General features: G+C 41.6%; 1 protein-coding gene across 4 annotated transcripts in view; it reads left to right on the top strand.

Moving 5' to 3' along the window:
* The window catches only part of Arhgap10 (Rho GTPase activating protein 10), a 272,186-nt gene that overhangs the window by 132,290 nt on the left and 127,598 nt on the right, over positions 1-12,298 (top strand). For all 4 annotated transcript variants that reach the window (XM_027410549.1, XM_027410551.1, XM_027410548.1 and 1 more), the window contains 3 exons: positions 5,631-5,712; positions 8,521-8,566; positions 10,934-10,999. In XM_027410549.1, the coding sequence (XP_027266350.1) occupies positions 5,631-5,712; positions 8,521-8,566; positions 10,934-10,999 (194 nt within the window). The remainder of the gene's footprint in view (positions 1-5,630; positions 5,713-8,520; positions 8,567-10,933; positions 11,000-12,298) is intronic.

Below are 12,298 nucleotides of genomic sequence, written 5' to 3'. Positions count from 1 at the left end.
GCTCCTGGAATGGCAGGTAGGCACTGTTGCACCCTGCTGAGAAATAATGTCCAAATGCATTCCTTCTGTTCTTTTTGGGGTAGAGACCAGCTCTGGGCATGCTACACATGCAGTCTGTCAGTGAGTGGCACTCCAAGTCCTAAACTGACTTTTGCAGATTAAGTGGCAGTTGGAAAATTCAGAAATAGAAGTTCAAGGCAAAATGAGTCATGGGAGGTGCTGAGCTAAGCTCCACCTGTCAGCAGTTCTCAGCTGTGGACAGTGTTGTACAGTTGACAGTGTCTAAAGATACTTTCAAACTAGTTTGTGTTTGAGGGTGCGGCAGGGTTGGGGTGACAGTAGGTAGTAGCGGGGGTTAGTGGGTGATGGTGAAGACAGTTGCTTGCAGACATCTTGTAGGCAGAGCCTTGGAGTGTGTGAACCAGCATCTAGATGTTTGGTTGTCTGTGCAACACTCAGTAGCATTACTGTTGAGAATCTATGTGTTTGATGAGACAGATGCCAACAAATGTTTGTAGAATTACATTGTTTCAGGTAAGTATATGTATGCAGTATAAAGCACTGGCTATAGTACAAATAATGACTTAAAGGGAAATGGTGAGTCATACAAAAGTTTTAAGTTCCTGTTTAGACAGACTAAGAAATCTAGTTATTATTATTATTTTTAAATCCTTTGTAGAATTGGTAGAGCACGGACCAGGTAGAATTAGAAGCATTTCCTGTGTTGAGGCTTCTATGCTCTTCAGTGTATACAGTTTTGTACTGAAAGTGATGTTGTCGATAGTGGTGCATCCATTGCCATATTTTTGATTCTGGTACTGAAAAGGAAATCTGAGTTGATGTTATAAGGGGTTAGTCTTGGAATGGGTGTTGAAGGGAATTTCATATGGGCTGTAGAAATGATTAGCTTTGTGAAGAAAGCATCTAGTGCTAGGGTTTTATAGTGGCAACTTTCACTTTCCGTTAGTGAGGAGTAAACACAGACAGTGGGAGTGCTAGCTTTGCACCCTATGGCTATGAATCCTTATCAGATATGTTAGGAAGTTACCTTTTACAGATGATTGGTAGGATTTTTTTACTCTGTGAGATCTTTGTGTACACCAAGTTCAAAAAGAACTTTCCTATTTTAAAAAGTGAAGACCATTGTAATTAATGTGTAACTTGCAAAGATTTGGCAGGGCCATGAATGATAAGAGGTATATTTATTTTTCTCATACAGATAGCTAGTATTCCTAGCACCAAATGTTGACATAGACTTCAATCAGACTATTTTTATTCCATTTTCAGGAATCATTTAGCTAGATGTGGGTCATTAGTGAGAGACAAGGATACAGATCCATGCTGTCACCCTTATCCATCCCCTAGTCCCTTAGGGACCTCAGCTCAGCCAAACCAAAGGGATCTCAGGACTAGTTAGCGTGAAGTGGAATTGTTCTATTAAAAGCAGAGATGTGCACAAGGAAAGGAAACACATATGGGCGTAGGCTTCTGAAAGAAGAGTCTCGGCTTATTGGAAGAAATTTTCTGGGGCTAAAAAGATGGTTCAGCAGTTAAAAGTATTTGCCACTCTTGCAGAGGACCTGGGTTCAGTTCCCAGCACCTACATGTCACAACATCTGTAGTTCCAGCACTATGGAGTCTCATTTTCTCTTCTAGCTTCTGAGAGCACCTGGAATGCATGTGGTGCATATACCTTCACATAGGCAAATGCATAAAAATAGAAAAAGAAAAATTTAACAAAATATAAGTATGTGGATTAGAGAAATAGATGTGTAGGAAGAGTTCAGATGTACCCAGCTGTGCTCAGGATGGACTCTTGAGAGTCACAGTTCAGCGTCTTAGCATTAGCTTTCTGTACCATTTGGTGACTCTCAAGTCATAGCTCATAACATTGCTAAGGACCCTCCCCCCTCCCCCCAGATGCGAAGTTATAGAGTGGCTCCAGGGGTTCCCTGGATGGAATTAAAATCTGATAACAAAGCCAGGAGCCACTAAGGATGTACAAATGGTTTCTGGTGAGAGTTTTAGAAAATGGACAGGCTGTCAGCTATGAAGGAAGAAAGGCCTTACTAAAATGGTAATGTTAGAATGCTTGCTTCTCAGCTAGTGGGAACATTCAGTTAGACTCCTTTCCTGCCTCAGTTTCCCCTTCTTAGACCACCATCCCTTTATCTTAAAGTTGAGGGCAGAGGATAGTTGTCTGTGTCTTCTTCCACAGAAGGGAATGTGGACCCCGTATTGAGGTGTCTATAGTCTCCACACTGATGGGGATGTGGACACTACAATCCACTGACTTTTAGAGAGCCATCATTTGAAAGGAATATGGAGAAGAAGATGTCAGCACACAAGGCATCAAATCACACATACGCTACAGCATACAGTAGTTTGTTACGACAGAGAATAGATCCAAAACAGCAGGGGCCTCTTCACCTTCCCTTGAGTTGCTCTGCAGCTACATTGCTAGCAAGCAGTCAAAATTCAAGGCAGAATTCGAAATAGATTTAATGTGGGTGTAGATCTCAGAGGACTGAGGACACAGTTGTAGCATGAGTTCTTATAGATCTTAATAATAAAAACCCAGAGTCAGATATTAGGGAGTGAAAGCTGAAGAACCAGAGAAGCACAACAGCCAGCCACTAGCTTTTACTTGTACTCAGACTAAAAGGGTGATCCTGTACAGCTCCATGAATCCTCGGACTGAATGTTCACATTGACTACCTAGACTGCCACAAGTTCCTCTCTCCTCTCGCCTTATATTCCTCTCTGCCTAGCCATATGCCTTCCTGTCTCCACCTTCCCTAGTGTTGGGATTCCCAAGTGCTGGAATCACCTTTGTGTGAGCTCTGTTTGTCTTTAAGTATGGATCAATTTCGTGTAGTCTAGGATAGCCTTGAAAGCACAGAAATCCATCTGCTTCTGTCTCCTGAGTGCTGGGATTAAAGGTGTGTTGTCACCACTGCCTGGCCTCTATGGCTATCCAGGGAGGTTAGCTCTGCACTCTGATCCTCAGACAAGCCTTATTTGTTAGATCATAAACACAATATCACTACACACAGTGCCTGAGCACTTGCCTGAGAGCATGACTCAAGAGCCACCAGGTCTTGTAAGATAATTGTCCTCACCTTAACTTTTGAGTTGGAGCGTGTGACCTCATGGTCTGTAAAAAAGAACAAACTAATAGTTACATGCTGATATCATGGCAAACATAAAAGAATGATTTTAAGAAGGAATCCAGTGGTGGAATAAATTGAAAGGAAACAGTGTAGTCATTGAGTGTTATCAGTGGGATCAAAAAATGGGTAAAGCAACCAGCAAAATAACGTTGTCATTATCAAGATACTTGAGACCGGGAGTTACCCTCATACTACGAAGTCCTTTTCTTTTTGAAGGGAACCCCTGAGCTTTAATGTTTTGGTGCTACACAGTCTTGTTATCAGGTGGGATTGAGGCTGTGGAGACGAAGGGAGGCCATTCTCCATCAGTGGTCCTAACCCTTCCTAATGTTGCCACACTTCAACACAGTTCCTCATGATGTGGTGACCACAACCATAAAAATACTTCATTGCTATTTCATAACTGTAACTTCGCTACTGTTATGAATTATAATGTAAATATCTAACATGTAGGGTATTTGATATGTGACCCCCACAGGTTGGGAACCACTATTCTAGATACTACTTAATTCTTTTATTCAGAGTGGGAAAGGCCTTTATCCATGAGGTGTCAGCAAACCTCAGAAAATGTTCATGACAAAGGAGTGTTTGAATTAAATGCAATTGCTTTTCTTGCCCTGAGATGTTACTGTCTTTTGTAATAAGTTAAGGAAAGGGCAGTATTTAGTTTTACCTTTTGGGCTGTTACAGAGGAAGAATAGACAAGCATCTAAATTTATTTATTTATTTATTGGTGTCGAGGACTGTTTCAGCTATAGTCTTAAGAAAAAGTTTTGAATTCCAAGGCTAGGCCTGGGAATAACCTCGTTGGCTTTGGGGATTCCTATCAACATCAATTAGTATACCAGTTTGTTTAGATGGGGATATTAAGGAATATTATAAGATAGTGAGTGAAACCGTCATGCTGAAAAGTAAACATTTTAATATGTTAAGGGTCACCCGAGGCTCAGTAACATTTCTGTCAGGGATTTTTGGATAACATCTTTAGGAGTCACCATCACTGAAGTAAAAGCCAACCCTTGGATGGGACATTCTTGTCTCCTTGCAGAGGGGTGAAACCCTGTTTCTTACGACAGTGAGAAGTATTGGATTGCTCTTTCACAGTTCCAGTGTACTGACCTTATAGCCACTAAATTTCATTTCATTTTGTTTTCTTTTTAGTTTGTCCTTTGTTTCTAGAACTCATGGATTTTTGTAGTTTACAGAGAGTTGCTACCATAGGTTGAGAATTTTGCCAGTGATTGAGTTATCTCTCTTTGGAAGATCCTTGGAGCAGCAGGTTTCTTACCAGTTATGCTGTTGAGCGTAGTGTGTGGAAGCTCTTCTGGAGTTTTCCTGAAGCCTATTCACCTTTTTTCCCTTTGTGTGTGTCTCTATTGTGTACCTCTCTTCCAGTGTTTCTGGTGATTTTTTTTTTTTTTATTTAATTGCTCTGTAGTTCTGCCTTTTCCAGGTTTGTCATGATGTTGAAATTGAACACCAAGTGACTCTTGCTGTGTCTTTTTGTGGCCTGGTATTGTGTTTCTTTTAGTACCAAGGAATCACTGTGTGGCTGTACCCCTCAGCTACTGCGTCCCACTTGGAACAGTTGTGAATAAATCTTGTGCAGGTTTTTGAGTGGACATAGATCTTAATAAATCTGTGTAAAGAGTGTACCAAGAAATGCCTGGCTGAGTCATAATGGGAAGAGAATGCTTGCATGTGTAGGAAGCCTCAAAGCTGGCTGACCGTGTCTGCACCATTTTACATCGTTGTTGGTGATGGGTAAGGGTTCCTTTGTTCCACATCTTTACCACCAATTGGCGTTCTTAGTGCTTTTGGCTCTGGCCCTTCTCCTGGGTGTGTTGTGATTATGTATTAATTTGTATATCCTTGATGGATGGAAATTAGGGTTGGGAACATTACATGCACATACAATAAAGTATTAGTCAGCCTTAAGAAGAAAGGAGAATTTGGCACATGTTCTGACTTGGATGACCCTTGCATGACTGGAAAAAGCCTGGCAGAATACACTGATAGGATGTGATTTCTTCTTCTGCGGCACTCAGATTAACCAAATTTATAGAGTCAGAGTGTACAAATGGCAATTGCCATAGGATGAGAAGCAGTAGGTAGGAACGAAGTGTTTGGTGACATGATCAAAAATTCTTGTGGCCTGGCACAGCAGGGTGGTATGTACTTTCAATTCCAGCACTCAGGTGGCAGGAATATATTGAACTACATAGTAATTACCCCTCCCCCCCGTATTCTGGAGGTGAATCATAGGGGTGGTTGTATAATATTGTATTTATGTGTAAGAAATGCCTAAATAGCAAATTTTACATTATATGTTTGTTTGTTTATTTGCTGTAGTTGAAATTAGCGAAAACATTTAATCCCCATGGTCAAGAGTCTGGAAATGGAAAAGGGGTGTTGTGTTGGCACTAGGTGACCTGATGTTCTCCTGTTGTCTTTCAGGCCTGGTGTCCCCTTGACCGTGCAGGCGTTTTCAGAGGAGGAAAGGAAGCAGTGGCTGGAAGCTCTGGGTGGCAAAGAAGCTGTAAGAATATCAGAGCTTTATTTCAATTCCCGTACTTGGTTCATTTCCAAGTTATTTTTGTTTTATAGCATTTGAGAACAGTTCTTTGCTGGAACTGGGAACATGCAACACTCTAATAGATTATCTTGGGGCAGTGGCAATATGCCCACGACTAGGACAGCGTTCATTTTCGGTTCTGATCTAACTTGACTGTGTCATTCTGAGTGACTTTGCTTTGATGAAGTCAGCAAAACTCTCAACTTCTATTTTACCTGACAGTTTTTTTTGGGTCACAGGTACATTAAATGCTTGCAGTATATTAGCCTGGAGATGGGACAGTAAGTATTTGGTAGCATTAGAGACTGCTGCCCACATGTTTAGTGGTGTATTAGTATAGTGGTCTCTACTTTGCAGCACAGAGTAGAGACTGGCCTCTGTATAGATATTGTTTCAAGGAATAGACTAAAGGTTGTGGCATGGGTCCCAAGGCACCTCAACTCTATTTGTTGGCACTTGGTTTCAGCACTGCTTTCTTTTCTTGGTGCTGCTGGCTTTGGGGGCTCAGAATCTGGCAGGTCATGTACTGAGTTGGGGGTTTAGTGAAGACAACTTTAGGAAAAAAAATCACAGATGCACATTCAGTATGCCATGTAAAGTGTTGGGATTCTAAATAAGCTGCCGGAGCAGGCACCACCCGTCAAACCTGGAAAGTGCTAAATGATTTTGAAGACTTAGGAGAAAGGATGATTTGAAAATGGAAGAGGGTTCTGTGCAGTAAGAAGGAGGCTTCAGGATAGAGCTTTCTTAGAGGGACTGATACTGGGCTGCTTTAGGCTAGTTGGGCTACTGTAAGCCCAACTGCAAGTGGATTGTTGGAAGTACAGGGAATGTGAATGACAGCCTAGCTACTATGTTCTAAAAGCTTGATACTGCTTAAGAAAATTACCCAGAATCAGGTTTGTATGTCTTACCGGATTTGAGCAAATTCAGACTCCATCTTTTTGCTTCTGGCGTGCGTGCGTGCGTGCGTGCGTGCGTGCGTGCGTGTGCGTGCGCGCCAGCGAGCGAGCTGAGAAAGTACCCTTTCACTCTTTGTGTGTGTGTGTTTGCGCACTGAGAAAGTACTCTTTGACTCTCACCAGCACAGATCCCAGCACTCATGCTTGGCCGCTTATAACCACCTGGAACTTCAGCTCTAAAAGCTCGAATGTCTTTGACTTCCACAGTCACCTAAACTATCACACAGATACATAATTTAAAAAGATGGTGGTGCATTCCTTTAATCACAGCACTTGGAAGACAGAGGCAGGCAGATCTCTGACTTCAAGGCTAGCCTGGCGTGTTCTGGGACAGCCAGGACTACAGAGAAAGATTCTCTCTCCAAAATGGAAGAGTTTTTGATAGTATGGAGGTGTAGTTATGCTAATCCTTTAATCCTTTTGAGTAAGGGCATTTCCATAACTGTGATAATTTCCCCAGAGCCTCAAGAAGCATTTTAGAAAGTGGGCTTCTACGTGAAAATATGCACGCGTGCACACATGCACACAGTAGAGCCTTTGAGAAAAGTGGGCTTTCAGTTTGGTTTTGTCTTGAACTCATAATCAGTTTGACTTCTCCTGAAAAGTGCCAGGTCACTAACAGACTAGAGCAAGGATAAGGAAAGACTGTTCAGTGATACTATAAGGTGTGGCATATTTCTTTTATGTCTTGCAAATAGTGAGTCGGTGGTAGAATTTTGAGAGGCTGAATGACTGCCATGGTAGCTCAGATGTAGTTACTTAAACTATGGGCAAGGACTATCTCCTTTTGTGAATACCAGGAACAGTCAGGAAACGATGAGCCAGACATTATTGGTTGGAATGCAGCAGTTTGTCAGCCTGTCTGTTAAGGTGGAGTGTCTCCTGTTTACTTGTAACAAGTTCCTTACAGACTGCAGGGCCTTTCACCTCACTTTTGCCAGTTTGGCCTCCTTCTGTAAGAGCAAAGGAGATGGAGAGAAGCCCAGTTTGTGTTACTTACTTTTGCATGTGAGTGTGACAGCATGTCATTAGCCAGGGACCGAACATCTCTCCTGCATTCTTATTGGATTACACATGGGAGCTTTCCCACACTGGCTGGTTCGGACTCCAGCTGGATGTCTTAACAGTTCACTTCAACTCTCTGACACTGCTGTCTGGAGTGTTGGTGGCAGATCTTACAAGTTGGGCATTTGCATCTAGGTGACTGCCTCTGCTTCACTTCTGCTAGTGACAGGTCCGGGTCTTTGGAGCACAGTGTGGTTTGAGTTGGGGATTCCTGAGACCCCCTTCCTTGGGTGCAGTACTCAGGGTAAAGGCACACTTTGTAGTGTCTCATAGAGCATATAACTCTAGAACAGGCATGCTGAAGCAGTCCATAGGGCTGGCTCTAAAGTGAGGGTGAGTGTTGAAGAGTTCCCACGCCCCTGTAGTAGTGCCACCACCCCGGCCGGCATTTGATGGGCGGGGCTAGGTCATCATAGCTTGTGGATTGTACAGAGTTCAAGCTCATTCCTCAGGGCGGCAGAGGATGAGGCCCAGTGTGAATTCTTTGATCACATACAGGGTCTAGTTGCACCCTGATGCTGCATATGTAGGTTTCATTTCCTAAGCTACTTGTTTCACATACATTTAGAGCTGTCTCAAAGGACTCCTGAATAGTAAAACATTTCTATCAGGAAATTCCAGGTGTGAGGGGCAGAGACTAAATGTATATTTCATGTGCTACATTATATAATATTTATGAAATTGAAAATTTGCTTGTTCTTATTGACTGGCATTGAGAATTTTCTTTCTTTCTTTCTTTTACTAGCTGTTCCATACTTTCAATAGAGCCATCATCCCGAGACCAGAAGGAGGTAAGTGTTCATTTATCCTGTTCATCCCCAACTCCAAACTGTTGCTGGGCTTATAGGGTAGCCCCCCATGGCCCCATCTGAGTTTTACTGTTGGGGTCCCCTCCACAGTTCTTTTGCTGTTTATTCCTACAGTCATGTAGACAATGGGAGAGTTTTTGATAGGAAGCCTTCAGCCTTCTGTATCTCAAGAGGCCTTGGAAGGGGCTATTCCTTGGCCATCTGCTTTCAGGCTTCCTCATCCTTTCACTTGTCATTCTAGATAGATATAAGTGGATTCTTTGGAACATAATGATGTTTGGTTGAGAATAGCTGGATGCTGCAATGGTCCTACACACTGTAGCAAACTACGGGCATGCTCAGGGAGCATGAGATATTCTTAAAGGAAAATGTGAGAAGAATTACTTCAGATATTTTAAAACAGTAACCCTTTGCCACATTGAGTAATAATTAGCAAGAGTGACCCCAGTCTGATGGTAAACCCCTAGATGCTGGGCAGATTTCCATGTGTGAGCAGTTATATAGGGCGGTGGTTCTGTGCTGGACTGGCTGTGGATCTGTGCAGGACTGTGGGACTGTGCAGGACTGTGGGACTGTGCAGGCTGTGGATCCGTGCAGGACTGTGGTTCTGTGCAACTGTGCAGGCTGTGGATCTTGTGCAAGCTGTGGTTCCATACAGGCTGTGGAACTGTGGAGGCTGTGGAACTGTGCAGGCTGTGGATCTGTGCAGGCTGTGGATCTGTGCAAGGCTGTAGTTCTATACAGGAGGTGGTGCTAACAGTCTTGTTTTGTTTACTGTCAGGCAGTCAGGACAGAGAACTTTTCTTTCATAAGTCCCCATCTTTATTCTCTTGAGTTGGTTTGATTTTTGACCATCCATATGTTTCCTCTACCCTTGAAAGCCTCTAGTCTTGCAGCCTCTGAGTGTGTGCCGTACAGGTTATATACACTTAAGTCTTAGAAAATAGCAGCAAGGGTATGCTGAGATGTTCACATACCGTAGTACAAGGGTCTGCACAAGGGACAACAAAGCATTGCCCATCTCTGTACTCAGAGTATACTGATATGAAACAAAAATGATAAGGCCTGCTACACTGTTTTTGAACCCACTTTTGATAGATTTGGTGAAATTAAGGCTATACTTTGCAAAGCCATAGAAAACCCTGTGTAATGTAGCACACAGTTTCAAAAGCAGTTGTGATCTCTTGAATCAAAGATTAGAGATTTGTAGCCGGGCCCTTGGTGTTGACAGATTCCCCTGAAGGGTGTGTTCTTCTTCCTTCTTTTACCCATGTCCTCTCTTCCAGCCCCTTTATTGCTCTGCCCCTCCGTCCAGCCTTTTCTCTTTGTCTCTGTCCTTTCTTATAACAAAGTGTAAACATGTCTTCTCCTGTCATCAGTAGTGGATTCTAGAAACCACTGTTCAATTTCACTATTAAAATTCACTTTAAAGCCAGACAGTGTCATTGCACACCTTTAATCCCAGTGGCAGGCAGATCTCTGAGTTCAAAGCCATCCTGGTCTACAAAGCGAGTTCCAGGACAGCCAGGGCTACAAAAATAAACCCTGTCTTGGAAAACAAACAAACAAACAAACAAATGTTCACTTTAAGCCCAGTGTTACGGATTCTGAACAAAGTTTATATTCAAGAACTATAAATCCCCATGAAGCAAGCATTAGTGCCTACAGTGGCTAGAGGTGCTGTTTTCTTTCATTAAAGTTTGGAAACAAAAGTAAGATTTACAAATATATACCAGCCTGATCATAAACAAACATTTATATTAGAAGTAGTATAAAATGCATTTTCAAATTGGCCTGTTCTATCACATGAATTATATATTTTAAATTCAAATTTTGAAAATAATAAAATCATTAAAAAGCCTCGGTGCATAGTGGAAATTATCAAAATACTGCCCAGAAGGCATTTAACAGAATTTTTTCCTTCCTTTGTCAAACAAAAGCTCAGACACATTGAAAAGTTTTCATTCATATTTGGAGTTTTCTCTAACTGAACTACTCTTAGGATTTTTGGCAAAATACAGAGATTATTTCTAGGTAGCTCCCCTTAGAAATTGCTCTTATCTTCTTTTATGGTTTAAACTAATCTGTACTTATTAATATAAAACATTTTATATTACAAGTTGAAATATTTGGACATCTTGATTTTCCTCATGGTGCTTCTCCTATAAGTATATAAATTTCCCAGTTATGTCACATACATGGGAAATATGCAGCCTTCAGCAGTTTTACAATAGTAAAACAAAAGTTCCAGTATCTTAGATTTTTTTTTTCTTCTTCTCTTTTTTAATTTTTAAAGGAAAGAACACTGTAACTACTTGTCTCTTAACATTTTATAACTGTTTCTTTTAGGTGCACAGTTGGATACATTGGGATTCACAATTCTCAGGAAATGCATCAGTGCTGTTGAAACACGAGGTAACAGTCATGCTTGCTCAGTAGGTTCATTCCTGGAGGTGTGTAATGCCGGAGACCACTGCAGCACTTGGTTACATGTTACTGCACAAACACTCTGGAGGTATGTAACACCAGAGACCACTGCAGCACTCGGTCACATGTTACACCATAAAAACTCTTTCTAGATAGCAGGGACAGTTACTCCTTTGTTATGACAGTGTGGGTCCCTATATATTCCTTCCATGCAAATGTGGGAGAACTTCACATATTTCTTCTTTATGTTAAAAAATGAGACCATTGTTAAAATGGAGTCATATTTGCTTGTTAGATCCCCTTTCACACAAAACACCACAGGGTAGGTGACTGAAGTGCAAATGCATCCTCACCATTCTAGAGACGGGAGGGCCAAGTGCAGGGGACATAGAGTTAGTTTCTTCTGAGGCCTGTACCCGTGGCTTGCAGATGGCATCTTCTCATTGAGCCTTTTCTGTGAGTATGTATGTCCTGTTGTCTGTTTTTTTGTACTTAGATTTGCTCTTTGTATAGAGATATGGACTCAAGTCAGGGTCATAGCAGGGTATGTGTATGTCTTTCTGTCTTTCTGTCTGTGTGTATGCCCAGTTCTAATAGCCTCACTATCTTCTTATAGTCCCATTTGCTTTTTTTTGGGGGGGGCTGGTTGGTTTTTTTTCAGATAGGGTTTCTCTGTATAGTTTTAGAACCCACTCTATAGACCAGGCTGACCTAGAACTCATAGAGATCCACCTGCCTCTGCCTCCCAAGTGCTGGAATGAAAGGCATTTTTTTTTTTTGTTTTGTTTTTTGTTTTTTTTTTTTTGTTACATTCCAAGGCGGTTCTGGTGTTTAGAACTTTACAGGGATACAGTTCAGCTCATGCAAATCATTGGAAGAATCAGCAGTTGGAAAGCTAATTCTTACCACATTTTGTTCAAGCACCTTAAAGATGGTTTTCTTACTCTTGTGGGATACTATTAAACCTCACTTAGTGGAAGAGTCTGGGATGTTCAAGGCTCTAGGTTTGATCTTTAGTACACACACATACACACTTTTGAAAAGAGTAGAATTCAGTGATCTTTTAAAATATGATATCTTTATTAAATCTTTGACTATTTTATATATGCATACCATATTTTGATCATATCATCCCACATCCCTGAATTCTCCCAGAACTATACCTACCTCCTTCCAACTTTGTCTCCTCATCTCTTTCAAATAATCCACTGAGTCCAGTTTTTGCTCCCCTATCCTCATGGTATGGGACTGTGCTAGATAGTTTTATTTCATCTTGATACAACTAAA

The sequence above is a fragment of the Cricetulus griseus genome, chromosome 3 (assembly GCF_003668045.3).
Source record: "Cricetulus griseus strain 17A/GY chromosome 3, alternate assembly CriGri-PICRH-1.0, whole genome shotgun sequence".
In the NCBI taxonomy this organism is placed as follows: domain Eukaryota; kingdom Metazoa; phylum Chordata; class Mammalia; order Rodentia; family Cricetidae; genus Cricetulus; species Cricetulus griseus.
This window is presented reverse-complemented; position numbering and strand designations above follow the sequence as displayed.